Source organism: Cynoglossus semilaevis, chromosome 1, assembly GCF_000523025.1.
Source record: "Cynoglossus semilaevis isolate Cse_v1.0 chromosome 1, Cse_v1.0, whole genome shotgun sequence".
In the NCBI taxonomy this organism is placed as follows: domain Eukaryota; kingdom Metazoa; phylum Chordata; class Actinopteri; order Pleuronectiformes; family Cynoglossidae; genus Cynoglossus; species Cynoglossus semilaevis.
The window spans coordinates 23,516,098-23,539,277 of record NC_024307.1 but is presented as its reverse complement, the minus strand read 5'-3'; the positions used below and the strand labels follow the sequence as shown (position 1 = coordinate 23,539,277).

The following is a 23,180-nucleotide window of genomic DNA, read 5'->3' as shown; positions in this document are numbered from 1 at the left end:
CCACATCCACACTGACTCTGGACCACATCCACACTGACTCTGGACCACATCCACATTGGAATCTCTGTTCCAAACCTGGGGGGTCCATTTAAACCTCCTTCCTCTGAACCAGGGCTACACAAAAGCTGCGAACTAATTCTTCTCAGCTGACATTTCAGTTTCACTTTCTTTTTTTTTGCACATGTTCAGTTGGGTACTGTACGTTTGAGGAGAATAGCGTTGGCGGCGTGTTGATGTTTCAGTTTTGATCTTCACCTTTGTCTCAGTGACTTACTGTCGTTTTGATCCGGGCTCACGTGTGGGGTTACTGAATACCCTTGACCTTTTCACCCTGAAGTTAAGATTAGGAACAGCACAGACACTGACCTCAAACAAATCCTGGCCCCGGGTCTGGACTTAGACCTGAGTGTTAACACACACAGTGGGAGGGGTCTGGATTAGGGGCTTGGTAATAAAATAATGTTTAGAACCGAGAACAAAGTGTGAGAATTGACTCCAGGTTCTGACTGAGAGTGAAAAGAAAAAAGAGCTGGATTGAAATGTCAGTCAGATGTTCTAGATCCATTATCTGCAGAGCTCAGGTAGCCCACACACAAGTCACGTGCTGGTGTGTTTGTGTGTGTTGTATAAGTCAAGTTAGCCTATTGCAAAACTTTATCTCAGTCCAGTTCATTCACACACAACACAGAGAAAAAAAATGGTCTGGGCCACACAGCTGCTCTTATCTGACCCACATGCTGCACTCAAATTGGTCTTTATGTGTCCAGAATATGGGCCACATCTCACAGGTTTTGTTGTTTTGTTGACCCTGACAGACACATACCACCCATGCCTGGTATCTGGAGTGAAGACCACATTCTTATTGGAGGAGAAATAATGAGGAAGAAGAAGAAGAAGAACAAAAACATAAGTAGAAGAATGAGAGGAATAAGAAGGAGGAGAAGAAGAAAACTCCTCCTCCCTTTAGCACTCCCTCTCCTGGACTTTATAAAGACCAGCTCTGACTTCACTGCTGCTTTGACTCTTCACTCCCTGAATCACACCAGGATCCCTCCAGGATTTTCAGGTTCCTCCAGGATTTTCAGGTTCCTCCAGGATCTTCAGGTTCCTCCAGGATCTTCAGGTTCCTTCGGGACACGGTGGTTCCTGTAGAATCTGAAGACTTGTCTGAAGACTTGGTGTGAAGTTTTTGTTTTGTTCCAGTTTTTTTGCGGCTTACTTTTCCACACATCGACAAACAGTTGTAGAAAATGCAGCTAACAACAGTTTGCAGCCCCCGAGGATCAGCAGCAGTTTTTCTGATCCTGGTTCTACTGACGTGGAGTCAACAGGTCAGTCTGGTTCTGGTTCTGCTCGGCTTTGTGGATGTTCTGCTGATTTTGGAGAATAATATCTTCTCAGTTGAATGATTTGGAATCGTTTCTTTGTCTGCTAAAGTGGGTCAGAGTTTTTAGCAGGTCTATGTGTTCATCTCACTATTTCTAGCAGCTGACAATAATCTTTTATACATTTAAACATAAAGTTAAAGAACATTTTTATAATTTATGTTTTTATATAGAGTATTTTTTTAGAAAAATGTCAAAATTGAATTTTGGTTAGCTTCATTATTACGTTTTTTTCAAAGAATCTCTTGATATCGTTTGACCTTGTCTGGTTTTTGGTTTCATTATAAAATACATTTTATAAAGTTTACTGTCAGTAAAAACACAGTATTTTTTCCATCTGAACTTTTTAAAAAAAATCATAATCATAATGGATTATATCCCAAATTCAAATTCTCTCCTAACCATGTGTTTCCTGCCCTTCCTCTGCAGGTGTCTTCAGGACCACTGGCGTCTGAGACAAAGTCCAGCCCAGACCTCGGGCTGGACTCCAGGCCCCAGGTTCACAGAGTGGCACGGATGACGCCGCTGTGGAGGATCCTGAACAGCAAACCCTTTGGTGCCTACTGTCAGAACAACTATGAGTGTTCTACTGGGATCTGCAGGTACGTCTACTCTGACATTTGGATAATTCTGATGAACACACTCAGACAGTTTTCACTCATCTCCTTGTTCATTTTTCCTCAGGGCGGGACACTGTTCGGCCATCCAACGCTCACAGTCTGGTGCTGTAAAATCTTAAATCAATCTCCAACAAATCCTCATCGTGTCCTCGGTACAACCTCATCACGATGTCATCAAATCCTCATCGCATCACCGTCAAATCTCACCGGACTCTCATCGAATCATCATAATCAAATCCTCATTTCATTCTCATCAAAACCTCATGTCCTCCTTAAATCCTTTGCACATCAGGACTCTGTTACATCTTCATCTCATCCTCATCAAATCACCACAGACCACAACCAAAGAATTTGACCCTTGAATACCATCACAGAAAATTGACTCACATTATAAGAAAAAAAGAAGAAAAAACAAAAAGGAAAACAACAAACACCACAAATATGCTGAACATTCAACATCAATGAATGTTATCATGAATAGTTTATATTTAAAGGGAACATCAGTGAAGGATACTTTTATAATTTGTCCAAATAAACACGTTTGTGACAGATTAATTTTTATTTCACTATATATATGTTTGTTTTTCTCTGAGATGTTTTAGTGTTGTTCTTAAGTATTGCAGTAGAAAATGCACTTTTATACAGAATTGTCGTTGTACTGTTTCCTCTCTCTGTTCAATGTACTGTCAAAACTAATTAAAGCAGAAAAGAAACGAAAGGTGTTTTTTGTTTCATTTTTCAAGTTTCTTTTTTGTCCACCAAATAGACCATGGCATTAACTGTACATTTGCTTTTAGTTTATGTGGGTGCAGACGTTTATTATCATATCTGTTTAGTCGACATTCTAAATGTGTTTTATTTTATTTTATTACTCAATTCAAATTACTAATATAGTAACTGCTGAGCCCCTAAAGCAGTGGTCCCCAACCTCCGGGCCGCGGCTCAATTATTTCCGTTTTATTTATTTATTATCCGATTCTGAACTATCTTTTATTTTGAAAAATTACCGGATTCTCTCCGTGGTATCTGTCTATGACTCACTTCATACACGTCTTACCTACATCTGTTACCTATAAGGTGTTCTGGTCGGTGACACCTCATACATTACCGCTAAATTGAACCGCCCGAGCGAGAAAAATGAACAAAAACAAACGTCTTTGGTGTAAAAAAAAAAAAAAAAAAGGTTAGGAACCGCTGTCCTAAAGGACATGGTAAAAGTCTATTATTCCCATGTATGAAAATCGCCTGCGACTTTATTATAAGGACATGGCTGCTGGTTCGCTTTTTCACTCACGTCGACTCTACCGTGCTAACCTGACACCTTCTGGTGAGCACCAGAAACGTTATTTATTTGCCTCATAAGTTATAACAATAAAAAAATGAAAATAAAATGTTTAAAACTAAATAAGAAAATGATTTTGAACATTACTCTAAGACATAACATAAGCATATATACATATATATATGCACACACATATATACAGTAGTTGGGTGACGTTTGCGTTTCCTGTTGCTGTGGTCTTTTGTCCACTGGAGGGAGACAGAAGACCACAGAAGCTGCATTAACAGATTAAATCACAGAGGGTAGAAAAGGTCAAAAGAGAGAGCGCTGCATCAGAGACTTTTAATAAATACTTGTCATCTATTACACATGTATTTTTTAAAATTGAATTCTCAGTCAATACGTTATGTAGACATTTTCTGCTGGAAACAATGACTCCATTCAGCGGAGGTTTCCATAAAGTGAGAGAAAGTGTGAAAACAGATGTGATGATGTGGAGTGTAACGTTAATCATCAGTAACACTTTTATGTTCCTCTAACAAAAATATCTGGCACGTCTCGTCTTGATCTTAAAGGTCACAGCAAGGTCAAAGGTCAGTTCTGCTCAAAACAAGGACAACGTTAGTTCCACTGTCTTCATTCAACCGACAGCAGCATTTTAGCATGTTTACTCACACGACACATCATTTCCCTTATTCTGATCTAAACAATATTACTTGTTAACTAAACACAATTCCAAAAACAGCAACACTAATTAAATTAACTCTTAACTCAAAAAAAAATTAACTCTAATAATTCCAGAGGATTTTGTCTGGATATTTTGCTGGTGTTAATAATCCAGATATGAAAAAGTGGAGATTTTCCCAGTCAAAGTTCTGGGAAAACAACAGCCTTTACATCCTGAGGTGAAGCCTAAAAATGTAGGAACTTTAGCTGTTACACACACCCACATACACACACACACGCACGCATGCACACACACACAAACACACACACACACACACACTCTCATTCACTGAACGGCGACACCACACACACAAAGTAAAAGAGAGACTAGTCCAACTGTGCTCTGGGTGAAAACTGTAGTATCTGATTGATAAATACTGTAGTATCTGATGGGTGATAACTGCAGTATTTAATTTGTGTAATCTACAGCACCTAACAGGCGAGCACTGCAGTACTCGATGGGTAAAAACTGCAGTATCTGAAGAGCTTAATGGGATCTTTTTTTTTTTTTTCACTGAACGGCGCAGGAGCCGCTGGGCAGCAGGTCCTGAACATAAACGGCCACAGCCTTGGTCAGGTAGGTCATGCTGCCAAAACGGCCACTGGGGGCACTGTCATAGAGCAGTCGACATACCCCTGTGGACGGGTCTCTGTCCAGGATGTGATCCTCTGCTCCCAGGTCCTTCTGCAGATGAGAATGAGGAACACTGAGCTGATTCCTGAAGGCACATGACCTCTGACCCAAAATGAAACACCTGTTAACGTGTCAACCAGACAAAGCTGTAAAATGGTGACCTCTGACCTGGTCTTTGTAAAACATGTCGTTGGCCAGGTGGACAATCTTCTCCACATGGATGATGGAGCCAATGGTCTGGACGTCCACGTCGGCCAACATGGTCAAGACAAGGATGGCCTCCACGAGCAGCTGCCGGTACTCAGGCTGAGGAACCCGGTTTAGAACCGTTTCCACATGGACTGAGAACTTTATCTCAGCAGCGGTCATCTGTGGAAATGAACAGAAAAAGGTTTGTTTAGAACAGAGTAGAAACATCTGAGGAACCTGTGAACTGAGCTGAACATCTCACCTCTCTGGTGGTCGAAGAAGGAAGAACAAATCCTTCGATGGAGAGACCATGACACTGGAGAAGAGGTTGAAAATCAAATCTCTTCATCTAAGACTAAATCCAGTCTGGTCCGGCTCCAGCTGTTCACACACAGGCACTCACCTTCTGCAGGATTTTCCACACCTTCTGGTAGAAGCCGACAGGGACTCGGTTCAGGGCTCCATCCAGACGCCTCCTGCGCAGCCACTGTCCCTGTCTGGTGTCCTTGGAAACCGGAATGTTGTCGGGAATGTCCAGAGACTCGATGGAGGGCAGACGATAACGCTGCGTCAGGGAAAAAGATTCAAGTAAAGAAATAAATCAAATTCATTTTTAGATGCAGCTTAGTCTGGGTTTTGGAGAGCAGCGCCCTGTGACCAGGAGACAAGAGTTTACCCCGGAGTCAATGTTGTCGACGTCCAGAGACTGAGATCTGATTCCCTGGAGAGGAGAAATAAAGGTAAACAACAAATGAAAAAAAAACCCAAAACATCCACCTGTGGTTTGATTTCACATCCAAATGTGTGAGATTAGAATAAACAGAAGAAGTGCAGACAGATGGCGCTGTGACCTGAACAAATACAAGAAATGACAAGAACCAAAGAGAACAGAGAAACGTCAGACACAAGAGTTGAAGCAGTGAGTTCAGATTGTTAATCTGGGATTATTTAACCAAATCCAGGAGTTTAGGATGCATTCAGGGGTTTCTGGTCGTCTTTTATCTTTAACAATGTTAAACAATGTAAATTAGCATAGATGAAAGGATTAGAGGAGAAACACGTCAAGCAGATAAAAGTCAACCTTTACAATTCACACAGACAAAAGTCAATTCACTTCAATCATCAATCAGAAAGAAAATCCAGTTTGATTCTGATTTCTTTTTAAATGTTAGACGTCGTCATCACCTTACGAGGAGTCAAAGACAGCTCCGACTGGAAGAAAGAAAACCAAAAAGTCACGATTAGTGTTCTTCCTTTTGACTGCAACAAAGGATTTCAGACAAAGAAGAATCAAGTTGTCAATAATTAACATCAAGTCACCAATAATTCATAATAATTGTTATGCACACACTGACCCACGCACACACACACACACACACACATTTCCTTGTGTGTGAAAAGGTTTGTTTTTGTGTCCCAGATTAGGATTAGGATTATTTGTTTGTTTTCATCATTTAATCTGATTCTTTATCGTCACCTGACTGGTGGGAGTCACCGACAACGTGCGCTCCAGCTGCAGACACACACACACACCTAAGTCAAACTGTTTACATCTGCACTGTTGTTCTGCAGTTAGAAAACGTGTGTGTGTGAGTGTGTGTGTGTGTGTGTGAGAGAGAGTGTGTGTGCGTCAGGCGTACCATCTTCATGTCACTCTTCAGTTTGCTGATCCCTGCTCTCTCACTCTTGGTGGCTCCAGTGTTACCCAGCTGATGGATGGAGATGGCTGGACTCACTCCTGTGTCCAGGTCTCTCACTGACAGACACACATACACAACAACACACACACACATGCACACAGACACACACACACACACACAACACTAACATTTAGTTTGAACGCTGGGTTTGATTAAATATAACATATATTTATTATTCAGAGTTCTCGTCTTTGGTCTTGATGACATTTCAGCAGAGATAAAACAGTCAGATAACTTAAAGGAACAGTTCACATATTTTCACTTTTCATTTTACAGCTGCTGTGACGCGACCAGAACACTGCAGGTTCTAATCCCAGCCTGCCCGGGGCACTGAAAACATCTTGCTCTCCCAGCTGCACCTCAGAGCATGCTCAGTGGTCTCAAGAACCTGATTGGTTGAGAGGAAAACAGGTGACATCACATTTTCCATCTCACGATGATGACTCACCGCTGCGCTGGACTCCAAACTCTTTGCCGCTCAGTATGTGATGTAGGAGATTCTTCAGTTCCGACGGACTCAGACTCATCAGGCTGTCTGTGGCTTCTGCACCTGTGCACACACACACACACACACACACACACACATAAACGCAAGAAGTGTTTCTTGCCTTCTGTTCAATGTTGGAGCTACATTTTTTTTGATTGAGGCTAAAGTGTAAGTAGTAAAATAAATGTCTCTAGTTTCTATAACATATGTTGTTTCAGCTTTTTTTTTTTCAACAAAAACGTCCTGTAGATTCATGCTGCCTCTTCACTGTGCTTTGTTTTTACCTGAGCAGTTGAGCGACTGAGCCAGTTCAGTGGCCATCACCTGGATGATGAGGCCGATCCGGAGGCGGAACATCTCACTGAACAGACTGGGCTGAGTCCTGATGCTCATGGCCAGGTACACCATGATCTCCTGGAGAAAAGCAGAGGAGATGGAGATGCAGGCTGATGTGGAGGTGAAGGAAGAGGAGCAGGAGGAGGAGGAGGAGAAGGAGGAGGAGGAGGCTCACCTGTGTCAGGATGGCCACACTGATGTTGTTGTCACTGGCCTCGTCGATCAGAGCAGCCAGTCGGTCTGGAGGGATGGGGGCTGTGATGGTTTTCTCCCTTGGTTCAGGGGGGAGACCAACTGTCAGGTGCTTCTGGTGAGCCAACAAGTCAGAGCAGGCCTACAGAGAAATGAGAAGAGAGATCAGCCGCAGAGAACAGCCTACAGAGAAATGAGAAGAGAGATCAGCCAATCAGAGCAGGCCTACAGAGAAATGAGAAGAGAGAGCAGCCAATCAGAGAACAGCCTAAATCAAAGCCGAGTAAAAATTTGTATTTAAATATGATATTTGTGTCTAACATTAAACAAGCTTTGGCCTCACTGTATTTGACCCCCAACCAGAGTTAGTGATAACATAACTTAGTTTTTTTGGTTCTAAATGTTAGTGATCTTTATGGAAGCCCATTTCCGGGAAAAAAAGAAAAGATTCTTAAGTCATAATCATGAAATATGTTATTATGAAATACCGTCCAATTACTGTGAATTAGCATCTCATTATTTTAGACATAAGAATCTATTATTTTGTCAGAAGTGGTGGAAATGGGCTTCCATAGATCTTTGACTTATATTTTGCCAGTATCTTGGCCTTATTGTACTATTGTTTAGACAGATGTTTGAATCTTTTTGGCTTCGGAGTATTTTCTTTAGCAATATTTAAAATGCATTATTTGGTTGATGGTAAAAAATGTTGACAAAGTTCTTCATTTCTGTGCTCAGCCAATCAGAGCTCAGGAACAAATGATGCAGCATGAGCAGCAGAATGTGGAGCAGCAGGAAGATAAGAATGTGTGTATATGTGTGAGCATGTGTTTTTACCGAGTCCAGCTCTTCCACCTTTTTCCTCAACATTCCTGAGATCATCCTGACCAAACCCCACTGCTTCAGCTGCCCCACCTTTTCATACAGATCAGTGAGCAGAGAGCAAACGGTGGAGCCTTTACCATGGAGCTGAGTGTCCCAGTCCATCCCTCTGACAGAGAACACACACACACACACACACACCTGTCAGTTTACTGTGTGTGTTTTTTGGGTGTGGGTGTGTCTGCCTGTGTAGCCTCTCACTTGTCTTTGAAGAGGATGTAGAGAATATCAGCCTGGTCTTGGAGACTCTGAGTTTCCTTCAAAAGCTGCACCAGAGCCACGTGATCCACGGCTCCACTGGCATCTGTGGGAATGCCGCTCCCAGCTGCCCCTGTCACATCCGGAGTCTGGAAGACAAACCTGAGAGATTATTACTGAAGAAAATATTACCGTCTGCATCTGTATTTTACTGTCAGAACATTTTGTGACTTGTTCTAGAAATTCTTTAGGACTAATCTCACTGACACACAATGACCCACAGGGGTCAGCGGTGAGCCAGCAGCTCTTGTGTTTCTCAGAGCTAAAATCACTGATTTTCTCCATGGACTTTGGTCTGTGAGCTAAAATCACTGATTTTCTCTGTGGACTTTGGTCTGTGAGCTAAAATCACTGATTTTCTCTATGGACTTTGATAGACACTTCAGTTTATATTTTTTACCTCTGTGTCGAGATCTCTATAAAAATTTAATCTAATTTCGTCCTGAAGTCACAACCAAACTACCTGTCACTGTTCTTGGTTTATTTTATTCACGGAGACGCAGACAGAACTACTGCAGCAGCAACAAACAAAAAAAGATCGAACCTGGGTCTGTTGTGGTTCTGAAGATTCAGGGAGGTTCAGATTCAGTGACAGATGATGTGAGCGAAAAAGTTTGTTTGGTAGGTACATGTTCACATCTACACAAACAACAAACAGTACAGGATCAATACGTTTGTTATTTCTAACCCAAACAAAGTCCCGACTTTTTATCCGACTGCTGAAATGATCTTAACCTCCAGCAGGGGGTGTGAATGTGAACGTGTGCCAACTCACTCTGCACATTCAGGTCCTGAGCTTTGCTCATTAGCGTCACCATCTCTTTAGTTTTAGTAGCGGCGGCCTTGAAGCGGCCCAGTCCGCCCGCCTGAGGTTTGGGCTTCTTGGGAGCAGCGTGGGCCAAGAGGTGGTCCAGGTACTGGGCTAGATCATCTGCCTCTGGAGTTGGAGTCCGAACAGGAAGAGAGTGAAATCAGTGAAATCAGTTTCATGTAGAACCAACCTTCAGAGCAGGCAGGGTTTAAAACTGAGGATCTCAGCCTCATTTACCAGAAACAACTTTGATTCTGTTCAGTTTTTATCCTCATTAAAATGTAGAAATACGCTGGAGTTTGTTTCTGGTAAATGTTTTCCACATGCACACACTTCCAGCCCAAAGCCTGAATTAAACTCTGACACAGAAGCTCTTATTTGCCGTTGGATTAAATTATCTTGTCAGATTTATATATAAAAAAGTTATTTTGTGTCACAGTCCAAGTCGAGGATGTTGGGTTGCACAGAGGATGCCAAGATGAAACAGGAAGATCAAAGTTTAACTGAACTGAATTAAAGATTTTTCATCTTTTTATTGAGCTTTCATTTCTCAGGCAGGATCCTTCAGAGGTTACTGTACTGTGAGATGAAAAACTGCTTCTTTTTTTTGATGCAGCCGAGTTTCCTGTAAGAAGTGGGTTAACAAAGGAACACAGACCTGAACATACATGTCACAATCATAATATGATCGTCAGTCATAATAAATCTCATCATGACAATGATAAAACCCTGTTTCATGTCAGAGTATTACGACTAGAGCGGCAGCAGAAAAGACGAGAGCATCGGTGGAAAAACAAAGCTTTTACTTTTAAATGAACTCAAATATACTGTATGTTTCTAATAATCTTCCTCAGTTTTTCCACAGTCTACGTCGTCCTTCCTTCAGGCTGCTGCTGCGCGTGGTTTGCATTCTTACCATCGTCACAGCGAAAGTCATGCACCTTTCCATCGTCGCTACCTTCATGACTCTCTTGGCTGCTGGCAGTCTTACCGTCCATGAAGCTGAGGTGAGCAAAACAGGAAGTGGTGAAGAACTCCGACAGCTTCCCTGTCTGGATTCTGCCGGACAAAGAATAAGAGATAATTAAAGATTCAGGTAATAATAATAATAATAATTTAAATATGCAAAAGTGTAACATACTATAATTTTTGCAGATATAATGGGTTCAATAAAATTATTATTATTAATAAATTATCAAATTCTAATCAATACTGAATACAGGAGTGGATAAGGCATGGTTTTTCAAAATAAAATACCATGGAGGCTAGTGTTATCAAAACAACAAAATCTAAATTAAAATATTTGGTTCTTTCTGTGTGACCCAGTACCAAATGAACAATGGCCCAGTTCTGTTCCCTGACCCAGTGGTTGGGTTCCCCTGCATTAAGTGCAATCTTAAATATGTATTTGTCAAATGAAAATTGCTTTTAATGGAAGTAAGTCTGAGCAAGATATTTTTAGGATTATTACCCAAAATGCACCAGTAACTGTATTAAAAAAGACTAGGGACTTATTTCATGTAACCCCGTCAACTTCATCAGGCTGAACTCACCTGGCTCCTCCATAGTAGCCATCTTGAAGTTTCTTCAGTGTCGCCAGAACGGCAGGGTCCAGGTTGGACTGGTCTTCAGCTAGAACGGGAACGAACACACACACACAGACACACACAGACATTTTTTTAAGTTTGGTCAAAGATAGTCTGAGAAACCTAACCACGTTAGACTGTGTTTGTGCGTCTTTACTCAGCATGGTCTGTGAGACAGGGAAGGTCACCGTGGGTCGTCCGGTCATCCTCCACCTGGAGGCCAGGTAAGAGATCTCTGTCCTCAGCATCTCCACGATCATCTTGTTGTCCAGGGCCATGTAGAACTGCTGATGGTCGATGAACTGGAAGAACACACACAGACTGATCCAACAAGTCATCAACCAACTTCACTTCTCCTCCTTTTTCTTTTCCTTCTGCTCCAACCTGAGGTGTGAAGGAGAAGATAGTGTTTCTGATGATGTAGAACTTGGAGGTTCCCAGAACTCCGATTCTCCTGTATGGCCGTCCAGTCAGACCCAGTCTGGGATTTCGTCCTGGGAAACGGCAGGAGGCTGTCAGTTAAAATGACCTCTGACCTTTGACATGATTCTTATTTTAGTGACTATTTTTTTCACCCAGCCTGGCGTAAATGTGGCTCAGGACCCTGGAGGGCTGTACGTGGATGGGATGGATGTCGGCCACCGTCTCCACCTCGATGCCGTTCTTCAGCAGCAGCTGTTTGATCTCCTCCGTCTCGGCCAGGATAGACACTGCAGGAGGAAAAGAGGCCAGGATCACAGACCTGCCCCACGTTAACGTGTGTATGTGTTTTTGTTCCTCTTCACACACCTTGAACCACCACGTCAGGCTTAGGGATGGTGGAGAACCGACGGTTCAGAGGGTCAATCTCTCCAGGAGCCAGAAAACCCTGAAAGAAACATCAGGCAGAAGATAGAACAGTCCTCTACGGACCACTCACTCTCCAGGCCCACCCTGACACTAGACACTAAGACAGTGGTTCTCAAACTGTGGTCCGCGTACCGCCGGTGGTACACGACCGCTCTTTAGTGGTACGCGGGGAAAAGTCATATTTTTCACATTGACATTTTCAACTGAATAAATCTGAAACATACCATGCACAATTAATACAACATTTAAACATAAACATCTTTCTAAACAGCTCTCCTGTGGTGGAAGCTAACAGGGAAGGCCTCTGCTGCTATATTCTAATGTTGGTCATCATGGTGGTACTCAGAGAGATCAAGGTTTACTCAGGTGGTACAGAGTAGAAAACGTTTGAGAACCTTACCTCCTAAAACGTCTTACCTCAGACAGCAGTTTTCCCAGGATGTAGAGAGACTGTCCCCACCTCAGAGGACACTTTCCCAGGGGGACTCTGTCCACCGAGTGAGGATGCAGGTACTCCTCCTCCACCTGCAGCAGGATCAGCATCAGTCTAATTAATATTTCATTAATATCATCTAGGAAACAATATCATGAACTAACCCTAATTCTAAATAAGCGTCGCAGAAATGACACTGAGAGTGGGATAAAAGTGTGATCTAAGTGGAAGAAAACAATGGCTGTAAAATCAGCAGACGTTTGTTCCAATGAAAAAGAGCATTCCCACAGAGAATATAATCCTAATCTCAGGCAGTCATATCATCACCTTGTCAGCAGGAGCGCTGTAAAGTTCAGGGAGCAGACGAATCCCATCCTTCTGTTTGATGAGGATTCCCTCCAAAGCATCCTGATATTCCTGGACCTGGAAGAACACAGATTACTGTCAAAATAATCTGGAATAACACAAATTATCCTCATCCTTGGACCTGTAGCAGCACAGGTCATCTTATTCTGGACCGTCATAATCCTGGATCTAAAACAAAACAGATTCCCTTCATCCTAGACCTGGAATAACACTGTTTATTTCCATCCAGTTCCTAGTATTCCGCAGCCCATCTTTATTTTTGACTTGGAACAATACAGATAATCTTATCATGGAACTGGAATTAAACATTTTATCCGAATCCCAGACCTGGAATAACACACAGAGCAGATCATCACCATTTTGGATTTAGAACAACACAGATCATTTTGAAACAGCACAGGTCATCTTCAACTTTGACCTGGAACAACACTGACTGACTTCATCCTGGACCTGGATTAACAAATATTATCTTTTCCTTGGACCTGGAATATCAATCGTCTTCATCCTGGTTTTGGAATAAACCCCTTTCATGAGATGCCTCTCTCCTGTCTCACAGACTGCTCTGTAACCACAGACCTGTTCAGGGCTGTTGATGAAGATTCCGTCCAGGATCAGGTAGGTCCAGAAAAGTGGCCACTCACACTCGATATTCTCAAAGAGCTTCAGCTCTGCTGACTCGTAGTACAGTCGGTTTGGATCCTGGACAAAAAAACCCAGATGATCTGATTGAAAACAACAACAGCCATGAAAACATCAGGTAAAAGGGAGTTGACACCAGAACATTCACCTCTTTGGGAGTTTTGTGTCCGTCTCTGAGGAACCGGCAGCAGCCGTATCGACCCTGAACAAGACAACGACAGCAAGTTTACAGAGACACTGACAAAAGGAGGTGAATGAGGAGGTGCCAAGACACACTTGCAGTTTGGAGATGATCTCCTCCTTGGTCATGTTAACGATGCTAATGTCCTCCACAGCAAAGGCCGGGTAGGAGATGATGGCCAGGACTCCTGCGTCCACCTCCTTGGATATGGAGGCTCTGGGTAACATGGAGGTGAGGATGGACTGGAGGGAGAGGGTGTGGGGGCGGGGCTTTCAGCAAGTGCTAAGGATGACTTCCTGATATACAATACTGTGTGTGTGTGTGTGTGTGCACGTCACCTGGCAGTGCTGGATGTCGTCAGCCAGAGCGTGAACCACAGATCCTGGTCCTCCTTTGGCTCCAAACAGGTTCAGATCATCCAGAGCCTCCAGAGCAGCCTGAGGACACACATGGGTCATGTGACCTTCAACCCTTGAACTCTGATGGGCCAGGTGCAGGACCACTGCTGACCAGTGTGTGTGTGTGTGTGTGTGTGTGTGTGTGTGTGTGTGAAAGAACAGTCTCAGGGGAATCCTTGTTTGAATTCAAATGTGACAGAGAGAACCGATCTTTGGTTTCTTTTGGTTTCCTCAGTCAGCAGGTGTTCGTGTCATGACCCTGATGTTTTTATCTAAAAGACTCAACTTTACCGGTTGATCAAGTTTAAGAATCAGAACCAGTGTCTTTGTCTGTCTTCCAGGTATGGACAGAGTGCAGGGTTTGTCAGTGTGTTCACAGGTGAGTGCTGAGCCAAGAACAATTACGATGCATCAGAAAAAATGTGGTCAGACTGAAAAGTCCTGCTGATGATGTTCCACACACACCTGCCAAATATGAGCTCACATCTACTGTGATAAAGTTCAGGCTGGAGAAGCTACAGAGGGACCAGCTGAGGGTCAGAGATTCCAGGTAATCTCTCACATCTGTGGCCAGAGGTCAAACAGGTCCTTGACCTATCGTTGTGATCTGGACCCCGGTCACAGCAGAGACTTCCTAAAGACTAATACCTTGCTGACCTTTAGCGATGTGCCTGTGACCTATGATCTTTGACCATTTCAAGTACAAAATCTACAATATAGCCAGAGCAGAGCGAAGTGGTCGATAAAGTTTTGTTTAAACAGATCTGAACAAATTAAAAATGTCTGTGTTCTATGATTTTTAAAAACATCTGATAAAGTAAGAAGTTTCCTCCTCCAGTTTCCTCCCAGAATGCAAAAACTGGTCCCCAATGACTGCTAGAACTGGCTGCAGCCAACACGCTCCGCCCCACCCCCAACACACACCACCTCAAACAGGGTTAGCTGGTGGGAGATAGATGGCTGTTATGTCTTATTTGATTGTGTTTTATGTTTTAAACCATTGAGAACAGCAAATGAAATGTGCCTTGTTGTTAATGACACTTAGTTTTGGGCAGTGGTGGCTTAGTGGTTAAGGAAACGGACTTGGGTCCAGAAGCCTTCAGGTTTGAGTCCACCAGCTGCCAAGTTACCACTGAGGTGCCCTGAGCATGGCTCTGTCCCCACACACTGCTCCCTGGGCGTGTGTGTCTGTTATTTCAGGAAGTCATTCGTGGAGGTGGACAGACAACCTGACACCTGCTGTTTTCTGCAGGGCCAGAGCAGCAGTGTCTCAGCAGAAAAGAAAACATTTATATAGTTGGCACACTGACAGTGGACATGACACAGCCGTTTATTCTTCAGAGGTAAACATGGTGTGAACAGCCAGAATAAGTGAACTGCCCAGCAGGACGACTGACGTCTGCTGGCTTCACACCACACTCTTCATACACTTTCCTCTGTTGGTCTACATGTCCAAGTCGTCGAAAGATCACAGTGAATGCAGGACTGCAGAATTGAAGAGGCCTCTTGGATGAGCGGTGAAACGTCTTTAAAAAAAACCCCTACTACGTCCAGTTGCCCTCCATGGAACTATTTTTAGATCACGGTAAATGTCACATCAGTCAGCAGACACTTGTAACCTTTAACTTTGACCTGGAGCAGTGAGTCTCACTCATGAAGCTGTCTGTGATTCTAACAAAGTTCTGCTCACACTTCCTGATCACGGGAAGTAGAAGTAGTTATTGCAAAATGTGTGTGTGTGAAAAGGGTGTGTAGGTTCACCTTGGCCATTCCTATGGAGCTGGCGTTAATCTCAGTGATGCCCTGGTTGGTTTTGTCACCTCGTTCCCACATACCATAATCCTGTGAGGACCAAACACTGAGTTTAAGGTTTGTCAGTAGGTTTAAAGTTAACTAGTCACTAGTAGTTCAATTAACTATTAGGTTTGGTAAATAAAAACAAAACAATGAAACTTACTGCCACTTTGTAGGCTGTCTCTATGTAGAACAGGAGATTCTGGACCACATCCACCTCGTCCTGAGTGTAGATGATGTGAAGACCTGTGACATGAAGCCAGTCCTTCATTAAAATGTTACACAATGATGTACATAAGAGCTCAAAGACGAATACAGGACAAAAGTTCAAAAACATTCATTTCAGCTGACAGACAAAGGAACAGAGGGGAGAAACTGTTGTGGGACTTCCTGACTTCACTGTTTGGCTTTGTTCAGATTCACATAAGGTATCCAATCTGACCACAGGAGGCAGCAGTGGGTCATCAACTGCTGTGTTCCTGTGAGCTAAAATGACACCTATCTTCTATAGCCTTGCGTTGTGATCAGTTAATTATGTCGCAACAAAGACATGCTGAATGAAAGTGATATGTGAGTGTGAGAGAAGCTGAGGGTGACCACATTTTTCAGGTATTGTTTCCAGTAATCCAGCATCAGATAAAATGAAGATGAACATGTTTTCTGATCATGGCTGAATGGAAGGCGTGACACTGTGGGAGGAGCTCTTACATCTATATATGTGGATTCTTGGAACAAAGTGAAGGATAAACAGTGAAGATGGCTCTTCAACACTTTGTCTCGGCTTTCACTCTGACCTGCCTTCTCTTATCTCCAGGTAAAGAAAACACAGTTTTTTATCATTTTAATCATCAAACTGAAGACTGTTGAGAATGGAGGACGCTGTCTTTATGTCTGTCTCTCTTTACTTCAGTAGAACACACTTAGGTTAGCTATGATCTGTTCTCTTTACGACAAGAAAAATATGAAGAACGCTGACAAAGACAGACTGACACTGTTCCCACACAGCACTCATGATGGTGGATGGAACACTTGTTTATACAAAACACGGCAGCAGTCGAATGCATTCTGGGGTTGGTTGAACATTAGGACAGCGGGGATTTAAGTCAGGTCAGAGTTTCAACAGTGTTATCTGAGTTAGACTGGTTAACACCTATATAGTAAAAAGACCAGGAATTCCAGTGACAATGAACTAATATATTTATTCTGCTTTCTGCTAACTGTTAACGCCTCCTTCACCCTCACCTCTCTCTGTTTGTTTTTTCAGGCTGTCAATCAGAGATGGGTGAGTCAAACATTACAAACATTTGAAATGGAACACAAGCAGACTGGTAGAGGATATCAATCCTCATTTTTGATGGAATTTGATTTGACTGCTTCAGTGGCAGTGTTTGGTTGGAATCAAAACCAGCACTAAAACCTAGATCTGATTAAACCCACATTGGTCTACGTCTTACTGTATTTCTCTGGCTGTGAGATGGACTCCACCCAAAGAAAAGTTACATTTGTAAACCACTCACACTTATCCAGACCAAAACCTACAAAGAAAATCAGTGATTTTAGCTCACGCAGAAAACAGTTGTTGGTTTGTTTGGTTCAAACCTTGGTTCAAAGTGACTTTGGTAACACACATTGACCACAGGAGGCATTCTGAAGAAGAATGGTTTAAATTGGTTCCATCTTATGAAACCGGACCTGGATTATTATAGTTGGTAAAATTCTGGGAACATGTTTCTTCTAGAATGTGGCATTACTCCTCTGAACAACACAATGACTGGAGGAGAGAACATTCCAAGACAATGGCCCTGGCAGGTGTATATAACACAGGGTTACCCATGGAGCTGTGGAGGATCTCTGATCTCTGACCTCTGGGTGTTGTCATCTGCTACCTGCATCAACAATACTATGTGAGGAACCCTTCAACGTTCTGAAAACGATCATAATAATCACTATTGAGTTTGCCACTATGGTTCCCTTTCCATAAAACGTAAATTTAGCAGCTACCGTAATTATTCAAACTAAAATCAATTGTTGCTGAAAAATATAACATTTTTCTTTTCCAGGTATAATGGAAGCATGATGCATGTTTATCTGGGCGGCCCTAATAACACAGTGGCACGCAACGTTACCAGCATCACTTTCTATGACGTTACTGAGAGTGGAAACGACATTTGTCTTTTGAAACTGGAGAGTCCTGTGGCGTTCACTGACCATATTCGACCCATTTGTTTACCCACAAACAACAGCAGTTTCTACACCGGGATGCCCGCCTGGTTCACCAGCCAGTATTGGAACGGTAAAGTCTTTTTTGGTCCTTGGTTAGAGCAGAACATTGTCAATGTCTTCATACTTACAAAGAATGGAACATTGTGGTGTTTGGAGAATGGTGCTTCTGTTTGGGATGTTATTAACACTGTTGATTTGACCTCCTGTCCTCAACAGTCAATTGGAACCTACACCTCTCTATAATGGGACACGACAGGTGTGAGTGCTACAGGAATGAAAACATCTCACAAAACACAATCTGTGCTCAAGGTTATGTAAGGGTGAGCACCATTCACTGTTGACATCCAGTCTTTTGTTTGCTTTCAGAAAATGATCACTACCCATCATGGAAATAATCTGTTGATTTAAACTGAGATTCTCATCTTCAATAAAAACTGGTTTTGGTCAAATTAGAGGAATGCAAAGTACAGGAAAATGGAAGGAAAACAGGTTTCTTAAACCTTAAGCAGAGGAGACCCCCGCCACATCCACCACTGAGGTCACAATTCTATCCAACCACATAGTGAACTGGCCCATGTCATTTCTTTGAGCCAAGTTGGAGCTTTATTCCAACAGATTGACCCAGGATTAGACAGGTCTTTGGCCACTGCCTTTACCAGAACCTGCTGATGTTACAGAGACCAGCAGTTATTCCTTGGTCAATGAGGAGTCCTGACTTTCCTCCACATTAGTATAGAAGTCAGAGTGAACATTTAGGGATAAAAAACATAAATTCCTGTCTCTGCTCACTCTCCCTGTTGTCCTCCCTCAGATGAGTAACAATGGAGGACCGATGATGACCAAAGACCGGTATGGAACCAATGTGTGGGTCCAAGCTGGAATTGAAAATGGTTCATGGGGGATTTACCAGACCTTCATCTCTGTATCCTTCTATGAAGACTGGATCAAGGAGAAAACTATGGGGAACCAACCAGGCTTTGTCACTGTCAACTCTGATGGATTTGATCCAGACAGTGACTTCTCCTGTGAAGACTACAGTGTGTTTGCAGGTGGAGAGAACCTGGTTCCCATCTCTCACTTCATCTCACTCTCTGTTCCTCTGCTCTTCTTCTATCTGCTGCTCTAAGATGACAACTAGAAGCAGACCTCCTCCTGTCCCTGCACTCTCTGACTCTTTGTGCAGTTTGATCAATCAATAGAATCACTGCTGGGATGTGGGTTAAATTACAGACAAAACGCTGGTGAAATTTTGACAAGAAGTGTGCGTGTGACACTGAGAACTGTCTGGAACTGTGGCTGAAGTCAGTGTCCTAACACAGCAGAGAATAAAATCGTTGACCACGACTGGACTCAGTGTCTGTGTGTTGTTTGTGGATCAGCTCTAATCACAGACTCTCCATGAAAACACAGTTAGATTGATATATTCTGTGACTGGGGATTTTCCTCTGTTCACTTTTTTAGCCAACGATCAACAGACATTAACAACAGGAACTTAGATTTAACTATGCACTCCCCCGCACCAGTCCATAAAGAATCGGTAAATTTAGCTTGGTCCAGCTTGGTCGCTGGTCCACTGTTGCCTCCTGTGTTGCCTCCTGTGATCAAACCGAGTCACTTGGTTAAATCCAAACAAAGAAAATCAAACAGTATAGTTACAACAGAGGTCCTATGAGCTAAAACTACAGATTTTCTCTACGGTCTTGGGTTGTGAGCTAAAATCAGCTATTTCCCCTTACAGCAAAGTCGTTGCGTAACAGTACACGTTAGTGTGAGGACGAAGCTGAAGGTGATGACCTAATATTTCAGGTGTTGTTTTCAGTAATTCATCATCAGATGAAATGAAGATTAACGTGTTTGTCTTCATGTGTGTCCTGATGGTGTGACACTGTGGGAGTTCTCATATCTATTACTATATGATTGTGGTATGATCTGTGTTAAGGGTGAAAATAAAACCGTCACGTAGCAAAACGTGACCAAAACACAATAAAGCTGACAAACAAAGACAACGCACTGCGCTCATGATAATGGCTTTAGCACATTTATGCTCAGGACATCCACAACTACTTCTGGCTTCTTCCAGAAATCCACATACAGTATATCACGACCTGTGACCTTCTCAACCCTTCAAACTAGGGGTTCATTCCAAAATCATTCACTCTGTTCAGGATTCTCTGATGAAAAGAGAAAAACCAACATACTTTTGTATCCACCATTGCCTACGGTGAAATTCCTGCATTTTCCTTCTAAATGAAAATACTTACATACTTGGAATAAAGGTTTATTAACAGTAGTTAAACCTTCATTTCTTAAAAAAGACAAGGAATTCCAGTGACAATGGACGACAATATATTATTTTTTCTGCTTTTTGCTGAGTCTTAACGCCTCCTTCCCCCTTTCCCTCACCTCTCTCTGTTTTGTCTTAGGCTGCCAATCAGAGATGGGTGAATCAATCATTACAAACATTAGAAATGGAAAGTACAAACACAATGGTTTGTTGCTGCAGACTTCTTATTTATCTGGCTGGAGAGAACGTAAGGAAACATACGTTTGTAAACCACTCACCGTCATCCAGACTAAAGTCTACAGAGGAAATCAGTGACGTTAGCTCATACAGAGACATTAGACTTCTACTTCTGTCTATTGTAGTTTTAGTAATTGTGCAGCTGCCTCTACCTGTTCCAGTCCTCAGCACACAGAGAGCCGACAGAGCTCCGTCAATTTGACGAGTTATGTTACTATTGGTTGAATAAAGTCAAGCGTCCTGCGGGCAGCCATTCTTTATCACATCATTAATTTGATGAAGAATCAGTGTCCCAACTCAAGACGCACAGCATCAGTCACAGCTACCACACAGAGCAACATTTACCTGAGGCCGTCATCTGAGCCAGGAAGAACAGGAAGAGAGAGGTGGCGTCCACCTGCAGGTGGCCCCACTGGTCATCTCCCACCACTGTGGCACAGGTGGACGTATTATATTTGGCGTGAAGGGAGTCAGACGTGCTTCTGCTGTATTTAAATTTTTCCACCTTATCCAGCTGAGGATGCCAGAGCAGACAGAGACAACACAATGAGAATGACACCAATGAACAAGAGAAACTGAAATGCAGCAAATGCTTATTAAGATACAAACTTAAAATCTTTGTGAAACTGAAAATGACAGTTTGGACCGATAAGTTGTCTTTAAATTTTCACAGGTCAACATAATATGAAAAATGGTCACACTTTGTAAAGCTTTAGCTAAGAAAAATGGAAAAATGTGGAAAAAAATATGGCTAAAACTTACTTTATACATAATTTTATATTACTATAAATAATTTTAACAGCCCCTGGCCCAACAACAACATAAAGCTGTTGAGTATAGTTGACAAAAATAAGGGCATTTTTATGTATCTTATTGGTTATATTGTTATAAAGAGTTCCGAACAGCTTTAACATCTGTGCTTTCTACTGCAGCACTTTTCTGACGTTAGACCTGAGGTTTAGCCTTCATCGTACCTGCCTCATCATACACTGGAGGACTCCTCTCATCAACTTCACCACGCTCTACAAACACAGAGAGATCTATGTCAGCTTCTTCATCACATCGTTGGGGGGAACCTGAGAGACTTCATCAGCACAAACACAGAAGGTCCATCTGATCCTTCTGACCTTCAAGACATCACCTTAGTTCTGTTTTTTCTCCAGAGCTTAGCTTTCACACTGACCTGCTCCAGTTCGTACGCCTTGGCCTTATCCTCGTCACGGTCAGCATTCTTTCTGTAGGCCAGACTAAGGGCCCACACTGACAGGATGCTGTACACATTGTCTCTGACCCAGGCATCAGGGTGATCTGGACCTCCAGGGAGGAGACCCGTCACTGGATTCTGTTAAGAATAAAGTTACATCACAACAAGCATGTAGTTCTCAGACTGAGGTCGGGTGTATTCTTCGTCTTACCTCCACAGATTACAGTCTATTTAATTTCTTCTCAAATTTAATCTTTATGGAGTTTGTAAATAAAGACTCAGAAGAAACCAACTTGTCTTGCTGAGATCTGATCCTAAGCCTCTATTCACTTAATAATCCACATAAGTATAGATCAGGAATGTCTTAAGGCAAATACAGTCTTTCTTTGAATCTTGACTGCAAACATTAAACATATAGGTGTTGGAAATTCATTGTTTACTTCAAACATGCATACATGTTCAAGTGTGTGAGTATCCAGGTTGACATAAAAGGCATTCAACTAAATTTGACAACATAAATTATACAGGTATCAGATAATGCTATTAATCGATTAACATTGTACACCGATTCAAATTGTGTATCCTGTCTTCATTCATTTAAACCCGCTCATCTACTTTAATGTTACTTTGAGTGTAGAGTAAAACCAATGTGTTTGCCAACACCAACATGGCGGCGCCGTCGACGCACCGCTGCGTCTGCGTGTAAAACACTACTAAGACACTACTTCTGTAAACACGGGTGGCGGGTACAAACACCATCTTAAGTTAATCTGAACCAATCCTGCCATCATATAAATCCGCACCTGGTGCTTGAGGATAGTTTGATGAATTATCCGGACATAGTTGTCCAGTTTCACGCCAGAGTTGCTGCGACTTCTCATGGTGACAGGCGACCGCTGCACAAACTGCTCAAATATTACTCATTGGCGTCATTTATAGATATAAAAAGTTAAATAGAACAATTAAAAATATAAGAAAAAGTTAACGCAGAGCAACTGGGGTTGAAGAAAAGACAGTTGTTTCCCCTGCTTCACTCAGACTGTTGAAACATGAAGCTGTAGTGAAGTTGCGAACCGCAGCCGGAAACAGTGTAGCAACAGCGTCCTGCCAAAACAAACGTTTCTGACTGGTTGGGCTACATTGTTACATTGCGATGTAGAATCTACGATTAATTGTGCGTCGTAATATTTCAATGTAAAACTGGTGATTTTAATGTACGTGTTGGCATTGAAATGCTTCACATCATTCAACTGTCATTGAGGCACATTACACCCATTTATGTCACAACTGCATTACTTTAGAACGGGTTTACTTGAGGTTCTTCAGTGATTTAGTTCTCTCTTGTGGGCAAATCAAAAAACTGCAACAAAGACTTCACCTAAAGTTCCGATTAAAAGTTATTAGATTTTAACCTTACTTTCTTCACTTATGCTTATGCTCTTCAACTTGAATATATTTGCTTTCGATAGAAGCACTTAATGTGC

At 42.4% G+C, this 23,180-nt stretch overlaps 3 protein-coding genes across 6 annotated transcripts; 2 read left to right on the top strand and 1 right to left on the bottom strand.

Moving 5' to 3' along the window:
• The first annotated feature begins 680 nt into the window (after positions 1-680).
• On the top strand, positions 681-2,723 carry leap2 (liver-expressed antimicrobial peptide 2). Its single transcript, XM_008320540.3, has 3 exons — positions 681-1,331; positions 1,815-1,987; positions 2,070-2,723. The coding sequence occupies exons 1-3, from the start codon at positions 1,251-1,253 to the stop codon at positions 2,122-2,124; spliced, it is 309 nt and encodes a 102-aa protein (XP_008318762.1). The 5' UTR covers positions 681-1,250; the 3' UTR covers positions 2,125-2,723.
• Positions 2,724-3,614: 891 nt separating this feature from the next.
• Positions 3,615-23,051, bottom strand: phka1a (phosphorylase kinase, alpha 1a (muscle)). 4 transcript variants are annotated; one of them, XM_008320562.3, is made up of 33 exons: positions 22,500-23,048; positions 21,676-21,834; positions 21,467-21,514; positions 20,838-21,006; positions 15,912-15,994; positions 15,716-15,796; positions 13,895-13,993; positions 13,652-13,798; positions 13,524-13,577; positions 13,313-13,435; positions 12,698-12,793; positions 12,355-12,462; positions 11,878-11,956; positions 11,664-11,798; positions 11,473-11,582; positions 11,246-11,390; positions 11,056-11,134; positions 10,419-10,561; positions 9,467-9,628; positions 9,236-9,330; positions 8,635-8,780; positions 8,389-8,542; positions 7,535-7,693; positions 7,308-7,437; positions 6,985-7,086; positions 6,477-6,592; positions 6,314-6,349; positions 6,022-6,048; positions 5,513-5,557; positions 5,240-5,401; positions 5,099-5,152; positions 4,816-5,016; positions 3,615-4,698 (listed from the first exon to the last, which is right to left on the bottom strand). In XM_008320562.3, exons 1-33 carry the CDS (start codon positions 22,575-22,577, stop codon positions 4,525-4,527), a joined length of 3,699 nt encoding a protein of 1,232 aa, XP_008318784.1. In that variant the 5' UTR covers positions 22,578-23,048; the 3' UTR covers positions 3,615-4,524. The 4 variants fall into 4 exon arrangements, 3 of the variants coding, with proteins under 3 accessions (XP_008318784.1, XP_008318790.1, XP_024910234.1); XM_008320568.3 differs by lacking the exon at positions 6,314-6,349 and having other exon boundaries at positions 22,500-23,045; XR_003049372.1 differs by lacking the exons at positions 3,615-4,698; positions 4,816-5,016; positions 5,099-5,152 and having other exon boundaries at positions 5,332-5,401; positions 6,314-6,369; positions 22,500-23,050.
• On the top strand, positions 16,051-19,317 carry LOC112486837 (serine protease 27-like). The gene is made up of 6 exons (XM_025054481.1): positions 16,051-16,562; positions 17,013-17,030; positions 17,487-17,652; positions 17,809-18,041; positions 18,188-18,291; positions 18,783-19,317. Exons 1-6 carry the CDS (start codon positions 16,505-16,507, stop codon positions 19,095-19,097), a joined length of 894 nt encoding a protein of 297 aa, XP_024910249.1. The 5' UTR covers positions 16,051-16,504; the 3' UTR covers positions 19,098-19,317.
• Positions 23,052-23,180: the final 129 nt, after the last annotated feature.